Here is a 19,080-nt window from a genome sequence, read left to right as displayed (position 1 = left end):
TGATGTTGGCTACTTTTCAAACTCAATTCAATCCATCTTTATTCAAAATTACTGTATTCATATTGTTGTATTGCCAACAAAAAAGCAATAAATAACCTAGTCCACGGCCGGTCGGTGGCGAGAACGACCGCGAGGTGGGAGAGGTTACGCCGTCTCCCACCGGACTCCCTGGAATTGTAGGCCGTCGCTCCGGATAATTCCGTGAGCTGGCGGGTCGCTGAACCGACCGCGAACGCCAATATCTCAACCGCGTAGCGTAGGGTCTATGTGTCTATAACCAATTTACCTAATTAACTACGCAATTTCGACTACTAAGGAAACCACACCCTCGGCACGTCTTGCTCGAACCGGGTCACTCTACCGACTACGGTAGAGTTCCAACTACCGACTACAATCTCCGGTTCGGGTGCAGCCGAGCGGAAACTGCCTAAGCCATGCCGACTGGAATGAACGGATTATCAGGGATGAAACCCCGCTTATACTCAGACCCGGACCATGCTAGACCAATGGAAGAAGGGACAGAAACGGACTGGGAACATTTCTAATAAATTTATGAACAGTAAATAAACACAAAGGGCAAGACTTGACACAAATATGCAAGCAGGGAAATATTTACAATAAGCAAAAACACTTACTCAGTTCTACTTAAAGACGGGCCCACACGCAGACACACCCACAAAAAGAATAGAAACCCCAGAGTCTTTATTTGACCCTCGCAGCCGTGAAGAGAGACAAGCTGGGGGTCAGAGTTCGGTGGGTACCTGGTCGTCGGAGGGAAAGCGTGCTCTGTAGTGCGGCACCTGCCAAAGGTCATCGGTTTGGTCACAGTCGCACGTGTGGGACTCGTGGCTCATGGCAGAGCTCGCGTGGCAAATAGTCGGGGTCCACAGAACTCCTCTCCCCATAACAGCCACCGTGAAGAACGAACCAGACTGCTCACAGCCACCGTGAAAATTCCTGACCCAACCACTGTGAAAACTCCTCTCCACCGAACTCTCTGCTGTGGATCGCATTGTAACTTTTATGGACCTCCCTCAGCGGATGGTGGGGCGGGGGCATTGGTGTAACTGACGTCACTGTTCGCCCCGATTGGATGGGGCTTCCATGGGTCCACCCTTTCTGGGTGGGATTTCGGCCATACCAGGAAGCCCGCCCACTCCACACGTGCGGACTCGCCCAAAAAGGTACTTCACAAAGATTTTGCCTCGAAACAGCAAGTCGCCGGTGGGGCGGGTGAAGCGCTTGTTCAGTGGTGTTGTCGGTTTGTTTGTTGGATGGTCTTAGATGATTTGTTCCATGGTCTTAGATGGTTGTTAGGATGTTTCGTTGGATGTAAAGATTTAATAACCTCACTAAAAGAAGTTGCAATGCACGTTTTTGATTCTCCCACCAGACAAAAGGAAAGGGATCTGACTACACATATACTTAATGGGATAACTGACTTTTTGGACCTGTATGTTGAATGCAAATGGTTTCCAGATCCGTAACAATATTGTTGAAGCTTTACTAAATTTCATTCTACTAGAAACACCAGCTCCCTGTTGAAGTGGCAAGAGGGCAGCCATGTTATTACCAATTCTTATTACTATTATTATTGTAAATAATATTATTATGCTATTATTACCTCTGCCACCAAAGCTTGATGGAGGTTATGTTTTCACCCCTCTCTGTCTGTTTGTTAGTCTGTCTGTGAACAAAATTTCTCAAAAAGTTGTTGTCAGATTCAAACAAAACTTTGTAGGCAGGTTGGGTATGTAACAAGGAATAATTGATTCGATTTTGGTGAATATCCCAATCTGGATCCGATAATTTTTTAAGTAATTCTTCACCATCAAGTGATTGGACTAAAACGAGATATAACACAATATCTCAAAAAGTTATGGATGGATTCAGATGAAAATTGGTGGATGAGTTGGTTATGTGACAAGAACAAGCCAATTAAATTTTAGTTCAGGTCCAAATCCAGATCCGGCCTATCAGTGGGATACAAAACGTAAACTAATCAGCTTGAAGGAGGTATGTCTCTACCGAGTGCCCTTCTAGTTGTTGTTATTACTTTTGTTTTTGGTATCGGCCTTGGAAAAATGCCATGCACGCTAACATGGAACGATGCTCAAGCTGCTTTCTACACACCATAACATGGCATTTTTCCAAGGAGGTAAAAAGCAATAAAACATGGGAATTTCTCTGGATTTTTTTTGCGTTCGAGTCTAAAGCAACACAGGCTAAGCGAGTGCGAAAATATGGCAAAGGCCAATTGCTCGTGACATAATTGAGGGCTCTGAAGGGTCACTCGTTATACCCTCTCCCACCACCACCATGAGTGGCGCTATATGCAGTACACATTTACGTAGAAAATTTGCATTGGCCCCACCTTCGGAACCCCTGGGGAGAGTGGCTACAACCTTTGTCTTATGACCCCGAGTCACCCCAGGCATGTTTCGTTGAGATTGGACAAGTAACGACCGAAAGCATCGGCCACAGACATGCAGACAGACAGTTAAACACCAAATTGCATATTTTAGTATGAAAATAAATCATCTGTGTAAGTCGCCATCATCATTATCAAGTGGCTTGAAATATACTGGGTATTGTATACTGGATGACAAAGTAGTGAATTATTTTTTTCAATTGATTGAAAAAAAGAAGGAAATTGAGGATAAGAGAAAAAGGCAAAGGGAGAAGAGTAGGGGAGGAAATTAGGGGTGTCATGAGGGAAGGGAATGGAAAAGAGGTTGAGAGGAGACTAGAATAAGTGGAAGGATTGGGGATGTGAAGTGTTGGGGCGTGAGGTAGATAGTGTAAAAGTGGGAAATTTAGTGCATGTAATATGAACAGTACAAAAGCTCCGAGAAAAGCGTTCTGCCCAATTTAAACCTTAAATTTATGCATCATTATAATTCGTGTTGATATCAAGTGTTAATATATAAGTTTTCGCTCTTACACACAGCCCTTTAATATTTACCCTCTCCGAAGGAGAGTTAATTTGTTTGTCTGTTTGTTTGTCTGCACAGAACTTTCATGTTTTTCTCTGCAACCGCTTGTCGGATTAAGACAAAATTTTCACCATTGGTGCGGCGACTCATGTAGAATATTTTGATGATAATTATGATGTTATCTGTCACGTGGTATGGCAGCTATATTGAAAAAATGGAAAAACTTTGGATCTCTGTATCTCTGAAACCACATCAAAGAAAAAATTTAAACTTGGCTCATAGCAAGTACTCCTCATGGGGAGAGTGCAATTTTTTATAATCTCATAGGTGCCTTCGTTATGACGTTATAATTGCATATGCAGAACGCCACATCAAATCAGTTTGAAAAATTTTGTGGGTCATCTTGGGATAAAATGGTACACAGAAAACAAATTGATAATGTCATCGGTCATGTGATTCGGCAGCCATATTGGGGTTTTTTTAACCTTCAAAAATCTTCTTCTCTGAAGTGGTTGAACAGATCGAGGTGAAACTTTAAACATATGACCGTCTGTCCGCGAGGAACAAAAGGTTCATACATATGATGTTACAGATCACATGGTTTGGCAGCCATATTGGATTTACCCTAAAACCTATAAAAAAAAAATACACACTCGAAAGAAGTCCTGGTGAGGGTCTGCAATCTCTGATTGCTCTTTTTCTTGTTTGTTTTGTTTTTTGCTTTGTAGTTGTTTTTTCAACATTTTTATATTTTTGTATGCTGCATATTTTAACATTATTCTCTCCAGTTATTTCTTTTCACCAATACATTCGGGCTGGTTTTGGAGAATAAGTTTCTCTTTATTGTTAATATTGCAAGGATATATGTTTCTACTTGAGGTACATGAATGTTGTATTGCCCTTTATTAATGTTTTCCTAAATCTCACAATTATGACCATTATGTTGATGCCGTCTTATTGATGTGTACTATTAGTGTATTAAATATTTACAAAGTGAATAATCACTCATTACTCCCTTGTGGCTTTCTCACAGAAAGATCTGTACTGTTCAACCTGATGGAGAACAATGTCCCCGGTCACGAGTGCACGTGCAAAGTAAAAAACAAACTTACCGAATCAAAGCCATGCATCGAGACATACAGCAGAGAGAACGGTGTGTTATTGTGTTTTTGTACATACCACTTTGCCATTATAAGATTAATTGGTGCATCAACTGAAGAGTATCACAGTGACATAAAGATGTGCACACCCAATTCATTGTGGCATATGATCCCAAGCAAAAGTTTAATCTTGTAAATATTTTCAAGTGTTTGTACGTTTGTGTGTCATTTATGTGTTTATACGTTATTCTTTCACGGCCGAACCATAACATCTGGAGGCCCCAAATTTTGGGTATAGGTACTTCAGAATATTGGCAAGGTTTTAAGCAACCACAATTTGGCCTCGGTGTCTGTTTTGAGGCTACCAAAGGCCATTATAAAGTGTTTTTTGGGGATTTGGGTCAGGCAGTATTGCCACTGGCCTGCAGGCAAAAGGTAACTATTCATGAGGCCAATAACTGCATGGCTTTTCAACGTCCAACATGTCCCACCCAAAAACACTGCCGGAAAAATCTCTCAGCCGGGCAATACCGGGTATCCCCACCCTGCCCCTCATCAGCACCAGGTAGCCCATGCTATTTATATTATACATCCCACTATGCTCAAGATCGTTCTTCACTAATTGAAGAGCAGTAGGTTACTCCTGTACTTAATCTTTTAAAATTATTTTCCCATTTCTCTTCCACAAGTAAGCTGAGGGTTTAAGGAAAAATAATCGCTCACATAATGAAGTTTTTGATTTTTAACTCAAACGTCATGCAAGAATGTTTCATGCATACATGATGATCACATCATTCATGCATACTGTATGCACCACATGGTGGCTGGTCTGCACCGTCTCCAGTAGTGCAGCTGTTACACTGGTGCAGTATTTCCTTTAGATCGTTTATGTGGTGCAGGAATTTAGTATATCACCAGGTTTAGAGCCTAAAATGACCTACTTTCATGTGTAGCTTAAAAATATGCGATGGGAGCAGATGTTAAAGTCAGTTTAACTCCCTCTCCAAAGGATGGCATACTCACTGATACAACATGCTTCCTGTGAAGCATCAGGATGATAATTTATAGTCAGGGAATGCACCAAACTCCGAATAAATGGCTCAAAGGTGAGTATCGAAACTTCTGAGCTTTGTGGCCATCCTGACCTGACACCATCAAATATAAATCTTTAACAAATACGGTAGCCAATTGAAGTATGGTTTCAAATGATGATAGCACTGATGTACCATGGCAAATAGGCTCCACTTTATCTACCAAGTCTATGCATAGTTAGGACTTTAAGATACTCTAACCATTGAACCACCAGACGTTGAGGCTTTATGGTTAGACTGTAAGGGCATCCACTTTGTGTCTGTGAGGTAGGTGGTATGAACCTTGACTGAGTAATAACAAAAACTTTAAAAAGGTCATGGGGGGGGGGGAGGGGTTGTAGTGAGCTGTGTTAAAGTCCTTCCAGCTCTCTCACCATGAGCTATGTCAAAGATAAGTTATTGATGGATATAAAATGAAGCTTTTCATACTTGTCTGGTCATGTGAAAAGCAAGTTTTACACAAATACAGTACAAGGAGTCCTCGGGTTACAAAGGGATTCAGTTCTGACCAGTCGTTCAATAAGTAAGTAAATCGATTGGCCGTTGACTCAGTATTATTATAAATGGTGGTTTCAGCACATGAATGGGGGCTATACTCCCCCGGTGATTTAACAAGCTCAGCGGGAAGTCAACCAGTACAACTGTTACCTGTGCTCAGGTAACACATTACCTTGGTATGGCCAGGAAGGAGGTACAGGAGGTTTTAACTTTTAACCTCAGCACCATGTGAGCAATAGAGTTTTCCTTTGTACTCATGGCTGTTTCTAAAGCAATTGGTTCTTTTAAATGAATCAGGTGTGCTTTAGACAGGTTATGTTGTTTCTCTTTGAGTTTCAAGCAAAATTCATTTGATAACACTGAATTTCCAAGCCGTTCACAACATTAACATATTTTCCAAATTACCGAACCAAAATTTTCTTTTCCCGTCACACAACGATTGCCGGCTGTTTATAAAGAACAATGTTCAGGCACATGTCCTTGAAACGCCTATAATTTGATGTTGTTTTTAATTTGTTTATTGAAATTCGCCCTAAACAGGGGTGAAATATACTCGAGGTTTTTGGGTTGTATACAGTAGCCTACTGTACTGAAACCGGTAAATGCCACCTACACTGACTCCAATCGGCTGATGCCAATTGACAAACAAAATGCTGATATCAGCCCAGCACTCATGGGTAGTAGTGGCCATTGTTAAGGGTCCATCCGTGGGTGGCGATGGTTTATGTCTACAAACCCCATGAGTAACCAGAGTGCAGGGGCCGCAAAAAGTAGGAACAGTACACATTTAAAAATCCATTAGTAGCTGGGTTACACGAATTGTGAATCCACAAATGTCATTGTTTTATGGTACATGCAATCAACATTGGGTAACACATGAAATATGTAATGTTTTTTTTGGGGAGGGGGGTTGGGTTTAATCCCCGGTTCATGCCCCCAGTGGATGAGGATTTGGGGTTACAAAGGTCAAAATAGGAGGAAAAAAACCCTCACAATTTGATATTGGATCATTCCTGGTGGAACGTTTTGCCATCTTTTAACTTTCTTTAGGTGGGAAGTGTGGGGATTTGCGATGGCACGCCATCGATTTCACTCTGGTTTTCTTTTATTTTAGGAAATGTCAGTAGTAATCAAAGACTTTATATTGTACGTAAAACATGTTTTAATGTTGTTGTTTTTTTTAATGGTGAGTTGCTTATATTGTGATCCTGTGTGCTGTGTGCTGTGTGCAGACATCAGGTCCTATCTGTTGTACTTGATAGCAGCTGGAGCAGCGTTACTCCTCATTCTCATCATACTGATCATCTGCTTCATTTGTTGCATAAGAGCAAGAAGGAATCAAAGCAATCCGTATGCCTGATTTTGTCCATGTTCAGTTCCCTGTACATATAATTCTCTAAACTCAAAATATATAGAGACGGCTTTAATTGGCAAAGAGCTTGCCAAGAGCACAAAGAGCATCGATTGAAATCCCTTGTCTTGTGTTGATGAATCCACAGTGTCATAATGTGCTTGTCATTTGCATAATTATATGCAGTGTGTATAAACATTAATAGCTCTCCAAAAAAAATATAACAATTTTAAATATCAGTGTAATGTTTAACCCGATTATATTTAAGGAAAATAATTGTGTAAACATGCTCACTGTGGCTCACCCAGGAATGAGACAAGGCAGCCAGCTTGGTTTCCTTGGAACAAGGAAATTCAATTCACCTATCAACATCTGACGCACATTTTGTCAAACAAAAGAGTTGTTTAAACCAGCTCAAAAATCCTTTCAATTGTAAAATTTCCTTTCAAAAAAGTAACAAATTACTAATTCTACAATGCAGCAGCTCCTCCATGAAAGTAAAGGAGTCCTTCTTCTTCTTCTTCGTTTAAAAACAGCACCTGGCTGTGGGCAACATCATTTGCAAGGTGTGCTGCTGATGCAGTGCCCCCTTGTATGTTGGAGCAGGGATTTGGAATTTGGCCAAAGAACCGGTGATAGCTTGCCAGCTCCTCGCGACTTGCCAACTCTTTGGGATCTCAAAAATACACCACTGATCAGTGCTAGCAGATGGGACACAGCACCCAGCTTAACGTCAATCCGAGGGACGAAACAAACACTGACGCCTTTCTCTACCTGCAAAGCACCAGGTTGACAGTTTATCGCTGGCAAAAAAGTGTGTTGCATAGCTTTACACTCAAAATCTGAGCGTCCATCTGAAACTAACCACAACTTCCTCTGTCTAAGGTCAAGGTATAAATCTAATTGCAATTGCTGCTGGCTCTTCTTGTGTTCCGGTGCGATTGACAGCTTAATGCAATTTCCCCATTGACAGGGAGCAAGCTTTCTGCTTGGTAAGATTGTCTGTGCAGGTTCAAGATCAATGTGTTGGTCTGTTGGTGTTCCTATCTGAACTCCGAGGTCATGATGCAAGGGAAGGCAGGTTCAAATCCCATATTCCCGATGCATTCGTCCATTGTCAAATTATGTCCTTTGTAATTCATGTAAAAGTACATTACACTGACGTCTACTCATGTCTTTGTCTTCCTTGAGACTCAGATCATTATAAAACAAATAAAAATAAAGGAATATCCCCATTGCTAGATGACAACATGAAGTTGTAACTGCATGGTTGGTTGAGATTTCCTCCATTGAACAACAATTGGCATACTTACACGACTGTCAGCTGGAGCCAATTGAAATGGATATGTTAATGGCCATTAGAAATGGTAAAAAATTTCATTGATGGGGATTAATTCAGTAATTTGTTTGCTTATTTCTCAGTTGGAAGTATCACTAAGGCTGTGGCCACACTTGGCAATTACAACCTGTGTTAATTTGATTATCCTTTACTGCAAATTAAGCTCCACTCAGATCTTCCAATTACTCAAGAACCCGTAATGTAATGCAATAAAATGAAAGAAAACAAAAGGTTTTACCTGCAAGCAGTACCAGTGGACTTTGGAGAGCCGTCGTTGCCGTCAAAGCGTCTTTTTCCAAGCCCTCCATCATCCATCCATCCATACATACATTGGGACCATACTCTGTGCAGAGTGTTAGTGCTGCTGAAGCAGTCTCCTTGGCTATTGGGCACAATCCTGGACGGGTCGCCACTCCGACACAGGATACCAGCAAGCTGGTACTCATTTTGCCGACCTCGGAAGGATGACAGGCAGAGTTAACCCCACCTGGTATGAATTCAACAGCCAAGGGGGATTTGAACTCAGGACCTTAGGATCCCAAGCCCACCTCCCTAACCGTTAAGCTAACACCAGGCAAAAATAGCATTCCTTTCTTGTAGTAATTCTGTACAGGCTACTGTCGCAAGACCTGTTACCAACTATAGTATATGAGAGTCCTACTCTCATATACTATGGTTCTCATTGTAGCATTTTTGCCTGGGCTCATAGCAGATGTTGATTTCATTAGTGCCCTTATTGAAATTGTTGATTTCAAATTGGTGGGTATTCGAACTGGCGAGAGTTCATTGTACCCATGTCTGTTCTTATTCTTCAACTCTACTTTGGAAACTTTAATGAAAGAACTATCGATTTGAATATTTCATGGTGGAATGAGATGATATTGTATGAGCTACGTCAATCTTTTGCAGATATTACACGGAAGAGCTACTTGCAAACAACCCACCATTGACTGACATCATTGAGGAGGTATTCTTCTGTCAGTTTTATTTGCTTCCCGTCATCTGACCAGTCATGTTATTTATTGCTAATTGGCCATCCTTAACCCTCTACAATCATCTTGTTGTATAAGATTTAGCATCATGATTCTCGAGGATAGAAAACCTGTGGCTGAAACGTTCTGAGTGAGAGTTCAGTTTTTAATATTGTTTTCCCACATTATTGGCACTTTTGTATTTTTTGCAATTTAGCATTCTGTTGTATTTCTCCCACCCCCTCACATTTTTGCTACTTACATGTGCCAATTGAAAATTTATTGTCACGTGACGCAATAGTCCAAGAAATGGCAATTCTTTTATTTCTTTATGTTGAATTTAATGACCAGACTCGGTGGCGTAATGGTTAAAGCATCCACTCCGAGTCTGGGAGGTCTACGGTTTCAGCCCCTGCCGAGTCCTACCAAAGACTTAAAAAATAGTATGTGCTGCTTCCTTGCTTGATGCTCAGCATTTAAAAGGACAGAGCACAAGCAAAAAAGCCATAAGTTAGTAATAATAGTGTAGGCTTTGATGTGCCCAATGACCTCCTCCTGCGTCGAAGTTCCTCGGAAGGGAACTCGGATCATTATTAATGAGGTTTACTATTTTAAATAATTCATATACATTTTCTCATTGCTAAATGAATAAAACATTGCCAACCATATGCCTAATCTCGTTTTGAGAACTTCTTCAATGCCCCCAATTGAGCAATACATTTTAGAATGAAACAGTCCACCAGGAACTGAGACTTCGGAGTGGCTGTTGAATGTTAAAACAAATGTTGAAGGGTTTCTGGAAATCAAGTGTTTTGTCCTATAAACAAATCCAACTTCTTATTTCTGATTTTTTTTAAGAAAAAGGTAATGAAGTTGTTGCTGTGTTTGAGCCTGAGCAGTTAGAGTAACTGCTGAAATCTATCTGACCGGGTTCTCCCCGACTTCTTTGTTCTTTGTTCGTTTCACATTTATTTCTGTTATTTTGTTTTTCACAATTCTCTTTATTCATTCTAATTCTTGCTATTTCTTCTCTTTCATCTCTTTTCCTCTCTATATCTCTCAAAGGAGAAGTGAATTCTTGCAGAAACATTTTCTGTAAGGCTCACTTGGCTGTGCCTGGATGGGTTTGAGGGAAAGGGAATAGCAGCTATGCCTGGTGATGGCTTAATGGTGAGGGTGGTGGGCTTGGGATTCTAGGATCCCGAGTTCAAATCCCACTCGGCTGTTGAATTAACACCAGGTGGGGTTGACTGCCTGTCATCCTTCCGAGGTCGGCAAAATGAGTGCCAGCTTGCTGGTATCCTGTGTCGGAGTGGCGACCCGTCCAGGATTGTGCCCAATAGCCCAGGAGACTGCTTCGGCAGGACCAACGCTCTGCACAGAGTATGGTCTCAATGGATGGATGGATGGAGTAGCCACTGAAACACAAGTGCTATCCAGGTTCGTCCTGATGACTCGATCTTTGCTCTTTACTTCTTCGGGTTCCTTTTTAGTCTTCCGCTTGATTAGTCACAATGTTAGCAGCACCAAACTTCCACTTTTGCCTGATAAAAGGGTGCGTTGTGAAATAGCACGACTTCTTGTACAATATAATGTTTTCTACCTGATTTTCTTCCACTGTCTCCCCATGTACTCCCTTTTCCCCACTCCCTCTCACCTGCAGCAGAATGAAACGATTCCCACAATACTTTGGGATGACATTCAGTTGAATCGTTGCATACAGAGAGGAGAGAGATACGATTTGTACAAGGCTGATGTCTCAAACTTTCCGAACCAGGTCGTCGTGGTGAAACGTCTTCGTGGTATGCTCTCATAAAGTCAGTGGGTTGTTCTTACATTGAAAGGGGACTATAAAAGATGTAATACGATTTCCATCACTTTGAAAATTTTTGTAAAATGCAGACCGAAGAAAAGTATTATTTTTGTAAGCATGAGGAGGTAGTCTAAAACATTTATATTTGTGAAAAATAAGATTTGGGCTCGCTGTTTATCATGTTTTCATCGATGATTAGGGGCAGAGGGTTATGGCTTATGTGGAGGTTGAATATATTGTTCTGGAAATGGCCCTTATTGGACTACTAAATATAGGATTAGCTCAGATCCCCCATTAAATGCATGTATAGATAGGTTGTTTGGTAAAAAGGACGTTATATGTGTGTCGGGAGGTGTAAAAGGCTGTCTGTTGTCTGAGCGGTGGTGGTGGAACAAGGGCCCCCTCCTCTTCCTCCCCTCTACGGACGATAGGCCCCTCCAAGTCGGCTGAGGGGTGTGGCCTGGAGAGAGGGTGTTGCCAGAAGGAGGAAGTGACGCGGAGGGAGGAGTTTGTCGCCTTCGCCGAGAGAAGGCATCCTCGTGTGTCAAAGCAAGCAAAACGAGAGAGAAACGAAGGGGGAGAAAGAGAACTGTGTGTGGAAACCAGTCGGGTTTTCGAGGCATGCTCGGAGTGGCTTCGAAGTGAGAGAAACGAAGACCGCAGGTTCAGGTTGAGTTTGGCAGTTTGGAAAACTGCAGGCGGTTGAGAGGATGCTCGTGTGTCGAAGGAGCGAACGAAGTGAGCGAACGAAAGCTTCGTGAAAAGAGAATAGTGTTTGGAGAACAGTCGCTCTCGAGAGGGTGCTCGTGTTTTGAAGCGAGCGAACGTAAGAGAGGCTGCCTGCACGTCAAATCGGCGATCGACTCTAAGGAAAGAAAAGGTGATTCGACAGAGAGAGGAACTGAGAGGATGAAGCGGAAGTCAGGCTTCGAGGCGGGAAGGCAGGAGAGGAGACGCCGGAGCCTCTGACGGTCTGCTCACACCAATGGCTCGTCACGTTTGCCGATTCGCTTGCCGGAGCCCGGCACTTCGATTTGGGCCTTGTCTGGAGAACAGGCCAGGCCTGGATTTGTATGCTGGACCTTGAGAGAGATCGGCTGAGGCCCATCGTCGACATTGCGTGGGGCCGGAACACGCTGAGGAGGGCGTGCGCACGCGGTGACTTGAGAAGGAAGAGTACGGCACCGTCATCTTGCCATGCGGCGCGTTCGAGCTGGGAGTTCGAATCCGTGGACATCCGCCTGTTGCGAGCAACATTCGCGCTTTTGACACCGTCCCCTCGTCCATGAGACATCACCAAGTACTCTGTCTTGTCTTGTATGCATGCTGTCTGTCTGTCTGTCTGTCTTTGTCTGCATGTTGTTTAAGGCATATTTCGGTCCTGTAGTCCGTGGTTCCCGAGTTAAGAACGGATTGAGGATTGTTAATAAAACCATTGTCGTGAATTTTGCTTGTGTTGTGATCCCCAAGGTTCCCCAATAAATCTGGTTAATTCTTATGAAGTTGCCGCTATGGATTAATTCGTATTGCGTCGAGGAACGATCCATTCGATTGGCATATAAAACCAAAATGGTTACAGACTGGCAGAAAACGCTCAGCATCTGACAAAACCAGTCTGTAACCAGGGGTTCTATTTCCCCAACTGGCAAGGTGCAAGGATTGCGTTGGTATCGCGATTGAAGGCGGCGCGTGACCCGAGGCCTGTGCTGAGCCGGCCGGCGTTATAAACCCCGGAGACGGCGGTGGTGAGGGTGGTGCCAAGGACCGGGTGAGAATCCCGACACCCCGGATCCATAACAATATATATATATATATATATATATATATATATATATATATATATATATATATATATATATATATATATATATATATATATATATATATATATATATATACGAAAAACATGGTGAGTCGGTGAAGCCTTCCGTCAGTCCATGAAGACTATTTGCCGATTAATCATGTCCTGTTTCATTGTTAAGACCCGAAGGACCAAAAGACCCCGAAGTCCCAAAACGCACCGAAAGCTCCAAGGACCCAAAAGACCCAGATAACCCAAAAGTCCCCGAGGACCCAAAAGACGCCAAAGACCCAAAGATCCCCAAGGACCCAAAGACCCTGAGGACCTTAACACCAGTTAGACCCCCTTACACCCTTCAGACAGATTAGACTGCTTAGACCGTTGACCATTTAGACTACATGGACCTTTTTATATCACAAAAAAATGTTTCAATATATATAATATCACCAATATTACAAAAATATTTGTACAAAAGAAGTGTTTGTATTATGATTGGTGTCAATCATGAAAACACAGCAAATCTGTGACGTCAATCTCTGCAACGACGTGTGGAGAGGCGAGCATTGTGAGCCGATCCCTGCCTGTTGAAAAGAAAATAATTAAAATTAGAAAAGTATGGGAGAAGGGAAGGAGGATAATAAAGGAGAAGTCTGCTCCAGCCATTTATAATGAAAGAGAAATGAATGCAGTTTCCTTATTTCATAGTTTTGAGATAAATGTGAAACATGAGACTTTCTTTTGAAATAATCACAACATTTTAACCATGTAATGTAATGTAATGGTTCGACTCGGTGATGTAATGTTCAGAGCACCTGCTCTGTGTCTGGGAGGTCAGTGGTCTGAACCCTGGCCAAGTCATACCAAAGACTTTAAAAATGGTACATGCTGCTTCCTTGCTTGATGCTCAGCATTTAAAAAGGATAGAGCATGGACAATCATACGTTCACAACCAGAGTGCAGGCTTTGATGAGCCGAATGGCCCCCTCCTACATTGAGGTTCTCTTGAAGGGAACTCAAGTTTCTCCTCATTTTTGCTTAATTGTTGTCTTATTAAGAAATGCTTTTTTTTCTTTTTACAGATGACAATGAGAATAATATATTGATCTTTAAGGAAGAGATTCGGATACTGACACAAGTAGGATGTCATCCTCACATCATTAAAGTCCTTGCCAAGTGCACCACACAAAGTGAGTAACTTTAATAATGAATGATAAATTCTTGCATACTGTCTTTTATATTGGTTTTATTTGGCTCACTTGAAACAAGGTTATGCTGTCTTCTGGAGATTCGGTGATTGAAATCTGCTGAAGATTGTGATTTCATCCATAATCAGCAGAGTACGCTGGGTGTGCAGGACATTATTCTGCTTTTTCATGTACAGTACGTAGAAAGCACTTGTCAAAATTTCATTGAACTGTCCTCCTCTCAGTACCCCTGATGTATATAATGGAGTCTGCAAGTGGCTGTCTGAAGCAAAAACTCATGGCAAGGCGCATGGAACCTGGCAGGAATTCCCTCAGCCTATCTCGTGAGATAATGAGCTCAGCGAAATGCATGGCCCTTGCCCTTGCTCACTTACATAGCCTAAAGGTGAGTGAGACGTACACTTCAAAATCCTTGTGGTCAGGACCCTTGCAGTAAATACTGGTGTCACACATGGGTCCAGTCACCATTTGGGGGCAAAGTCACCGATAATGTCCAAGCCTGTGTGTGTGTGTGTGTGTGTGTGTGTGTGTGTGTGTGTGTGTGTGTGTGTGTGTGTGTGTGTGTGTGTGTGTGTGTGTGTGTGTGTGTGTGTGTGTGTGTGTGTGTGTGTCATTTTGATGAGACAGTATGAATTGTAATTAACGCTCCACCGCACATCTGCCTTCCCTTCCTCTCAACTCACACTGTCTCCATTTTCATCTCCCCCTTTAGTATCCCCATTTACAAAGTGATGGGTGATATTTCCTTGTATAAAATATATAGGAAAAGGAAACCCTCTCACCTCCTTAACGAGAGGGACCGTACTATGAGATAAAATACACGCATCTATATGTATGAAAAGGTATGGGTTTTAAATGCTTATGACTTCACTCTGTAGTAGTTTATAAGCCTATCGTTGTGTCTACATTTGAATGGGTGGCCATTTTTCCCCGTATCATCCCACGACAAGGAGTACGCCGTACTCCATGAAAACCGAAAAGCATGCTGAGGCGGTGGAGCCGTGAAGCCGTCCGTCAGTCCATGAACACTATATGCCACTTAATCACGTCCTGTTTGAATGTTAAGACCCCTAAAGATCCAAAGGACCCAAAAAGACCCTGAGGACCCAAAAGACCCGTAAGCCCCTTTACACCCCTTTGACCTTAATTCCATTAGACCCCTTATACCCTTCAGACAGATTAGACAGCTTCGACCCTTGACTATTTCGACCACTTGGAGCTTTTTATATCACAAAAAAGCCCGTGTGTGTGTGTGTGTGTGTGTGTGTGTGTGTGTGTGTGTGTGTGTGTGTGTGTGTGTGTGTGTGTGTGTGTGTGTGTGTGTGTGTGTGTGTGTGCGTGCGCATTCCTCTCTCTTTCTCTCTCTCCCTCCCTCCCTCTCTCTCTGGACACATCCGGACGGTGGTGATGTCTGGACGGTGTTTGTCTCTGGGCATATCCAGACGGTGTTTGTCTATGGACATATCCAGAAGGTGGTTATGTCTGGACGGTGTTTGTCTTGAGACATATCCGGATGGTGGACATGTCCAGATGGTGTTCGTCTCTGGACATATCCAGATGGTGTTCGTCTCTGGACATATCCGGGTGGTGTTTGTCTCTGGAAATATCCAGGCGGTGTTCTTCTCAGGATAGGTCCAGGCGGTGTTCTTCTCAGGATAGGTCCGGGCGGTGTTCTTCTCCAGACATGTCCGAGTGGTGTTTGTCTCCGGCCACATCCGGGTGGTGTTCATCTCCGGACACGTCCGGGTGGTATTTATGTCTGGACAGGAGTTTGTCTCCAGGCCGTGTTTATAGTTTGACCGGTAGAAAATGGATTTCAGACATTATTTTGTTTCCATCTTCACTGTTATTCTATGCAGAATTATTTTTATCAGACGGTATGAATAGTGATTAACACTCCACCGCACGTCTGCCTTCCCTTCCTCTCACCTCACACTGTCTTCCCTTCCCCCACCCCTCATCGTTCCCCCTCCCTCCTCTCTCCTTCCTCCTCCACATCTTCACTCTCCACGCTCTCTCTTCTCTTCTCCTCTCTTCTCCTCTCTTCTCCTCTCTCTTCCTCTCTCTTCCTCTCTCTCTTCCTCTCTCTCTCTCTCTCTCTCTCTCTCTCTCTCTCTCTCTCTCTCTCTCTCTCTCTCTCTCTCTCTCTCTCTCTCTCTCTCTCTCTCTCTCTCTCTCTCTCTCTCCTTTTTTTCCCTCCTCCATTAAGTATTACCATTAGCAAAGCGACGGGTGGAATTTGCTCATATATATATATATATATATATATATATATATATATATATATATATATATATATATATATATATATATATATATATCTGGAAAAAAATAAGAGACCACTCCAAAAAAATTTAAATCAGCATCTCTCCATGTATGGCAGCCATTCCATTCCAGTGTCTGTTGAATTCCATCACAGGAACACCTCCTTCTACTTAGTGAGGTACTGATTAGGTGATCACCTGAACCGATTATTATTTAACAAGGAAAAGTATAAAAACCACTGCTGTGGTCATCACTATCCTCTTGCAATAGGACCATCTGGATGGCAAAAACATTGCTAGTCGTACTTCAAAAGTAATTGGAATAAAAAAATAACTATTGACCATGCCAAAAGAGTTGAAAAGAAAAGTTTTGAGTGAGCAAAAGAAGGGTTCAATTCTGGCTTCACTGGCAGAGGGATACAGTGAGCGTCACGTTGCTTCCATCCTTAACATTTCAAAGACGGCGGTTCATAAGAACAAGGTCAAACAGCAGACATTAGGGACAACAAAGCTACAGACTGGCGGAGGGTGAAAACGACTTTCCACTGACCGGGATGACCGCCAACTCATTAGAATGTCACTCAACAACCGTAAGATGACATCAAGTGACCTACAAAAAGAATGGCAAACGGCATCTGGGGTGAAGTGCACGGCGAGGACGGTTCGAAACAGGCTCCTCGGGGCAGGGCTGAAGTCGTGCAAAGCGAGAAAAAAGCAAGTTCATATTCATTTTTCATATTTAGAGCCAGGCTGAGGTTTGCAAAACACCATAAGGATTGGACCGTAGAGGAATGGAGTAAGGTCATCTTGTCTGATGAGTCCAATTTTCTGCTTTGCCCAACACCTGGTCATCTGATGGTTAGACGGAGACCTGAAGAGGCCTACAAGCCACAGTGTCTCGCACCCACTGTGAAATTTGGTGGAGGATCAGTGATGATCTGGGGGTGCTTCAGCAAGGCTGGAATCAGGCAGATTTGTCTTTGTGAAGGACTCATGAATCAAGCCACGTACAAGGTTGTCCTGGAAGAACACTTGCTTCCTTCTGCTCTGACAATGTTCCCCAACTCTGAGGATTGGTTTTTCCAGCAGGACAATGCTCCATGCCACACAGCCAGGTCAATCAAGGTGTGGATGGAGGACCATGAGATCAAGACCCTGTCATGGCCAGCCCAATCTCCAGACCTGAACCCCATTGAAAACCTCTGGAATGTGATCAAGAGGAAGATGGATGGTCACAAGCCATCAAACAAAGCCAAGCTGCTTGAATTTTTGCACCAGGAGTGGCATAAAGTCATCCAACAGCAATGTGAAAGACTGGTGGAGAGCAAGCCAAGACGCATGAAAGCTGTGATTGAAAATCAGGGTTATTCCACAAAATATTGATTTCTGAATTCTAACGAAGTTAAAACATGAGTATTGTGTTGTTTAAAAATGAATATGAACTTGTTTTGTTTGTGTTATTTCAGGTCTGAAAACACTGAATCTTTGTTGTTATTTTGACCAGTTGTCATTTTCTGCAAATAAATGCTCGAAATGACAATATTTTTATTCGGAATTTGGGAGAAATGTTGTCAGTAGTTTGTAGAATAAAACAAAAATGTTCATTTTACTCAAACTCATACCTATAAATAGTAAAACCAGAAAAACTGATAATTTTGCAGTGGTCTCTTAATTTTTTCCAGAGCTGTATATCTACGTATACATATATATATATATATATATATATATATATATATATATATATATATATATATATATATACATACATACATACATATATATATACTGTTGTGGCCTCGGGTACCAAGACACCAGCTTGTCACACAAGGGGATTAATCCCCGGTTGTCCTTGGTAGAGCCAGACCTGGGGCCACCGCTCACAATTAACGTTGTGGTATGGTGGGTTGTTTTAGAACCACGAATGCCACCCAGTCAACCAGGAGTTCCAGTGTCCATCTAATTATTCCGTTTAACTAGAGGTCACGTGGTTTAACTAGAGGTCACTAGAGGTCACCTGAGCGAGGAGCGCGCCCTCTGCAAAGCACCAATGATATCTCGATCAGAAATTAGGGCGGCCGAGCGTTTTAACCGCAGGTGCGTGCCGACGATTTTTGGTCAAATCTGTGTTAATTAGGTCCCATTCTATGTCGGTTCGGACAGTGCAAGACCAATGGAAGGAAAGGACAAACACGGACAGGTTGGAAATCGACAAATGATTTATTAATAATAAAGTTAATAAATAAAAGGAACTTTTTATTTTCTAAGGTAAATAAAGAATAAATTTCGAAGCAAAATCAATCAAAATGCCAGGAAAGTGACAAAGAGCAGATGCTTATCGGGGGTTGACTTACTTACAGCGAAACACAGACATATGGGTACCCAACAGATCATTGAGTGGGGGAGGGGGGGAGAAGAATCGTCTCGCTCACCAGAAAGTACTCGTGAAAACGTCCTAAAATGGGTGCGTGCATGTCACGTCTGTCGCCAGCTCCCAGCCTTGCCATGCACCCTCTCGCGAACAGCCCCGGATGCCAGTCGACGTCTGGAAGGCACCGAGACCGTCCGTCGCGAGTTTAGACCCTGGTGTTGTTGGTGACCGACCCGTGCCTCACTTGTTGGCGGCACTGCTCATGCCCACACGCGCGCCACACGCTCGCCTCCTTATCCTCTTTTGCGCGCCTACACCCACTTCTTGCCCGCTTCTCAAGCTT

At 42.7% G+C, this 19,080-nt stretch overlaps 1 protein-coding gene across 3 annotated transcripts in view; it reads left to right on the top strand.

Moving 5' to 3' along the window:
- LOC147027762 (uncharacterized) overlaps positions 1-19,080 on the top strand; it is a 77,214-nt gene that overhangs the window by 42,331 nt on the left and 15,803 nt on the right. For 2 of the 3 annotated variants that reach the window (XM_085877346.1, XM_085877344.1), the window contains 6 exons: positions 3,970-4,089; positions 6,858-6,975; positions 9,225-9,282; positions 10,950-11,088; positions 13,980-14,087; positions 14,330-14,490. In XM_085877346.1, coding sequence (XP_085733472.1) covers positions 3,970-4,089; positions 6,858-6,975; positions 9,225-9,282; positions 10,950-11,088; positions 13,980-14,087; positions 14,330-14,490 — 704 coding nt within the window. The remainder of the gene's footprint in view (positions 1-3,969; positions 4,090-6,857; positions 6,976-9,224; positions 9,283-10,949; positions 11,089-13,979; positions 14,088-14,329; positions 14,491-19,080) is intronic. The other variant, XM_085877345.1, reaches the window with a different exon arrangement.

Source organism: Eptatretus burgeri, chromosome 4, assembly GCF_056783735.1.
Source record: "Eptatretus burgeri isolate ZD-2024b chromosome 4, Ebu_testis_v1, whole genome shotgun sequence".
Taxonomy (NCBI): domain Eukaryota; kingdom Metazoa; phylum Chordata; class Myxini; order Myxiniformes; family Myxinidae; genus Eptatretus; species Eptatretus burgeri.
This window is presented reverse-complemented; position numbering and strand designations above follow the sequence as displayed.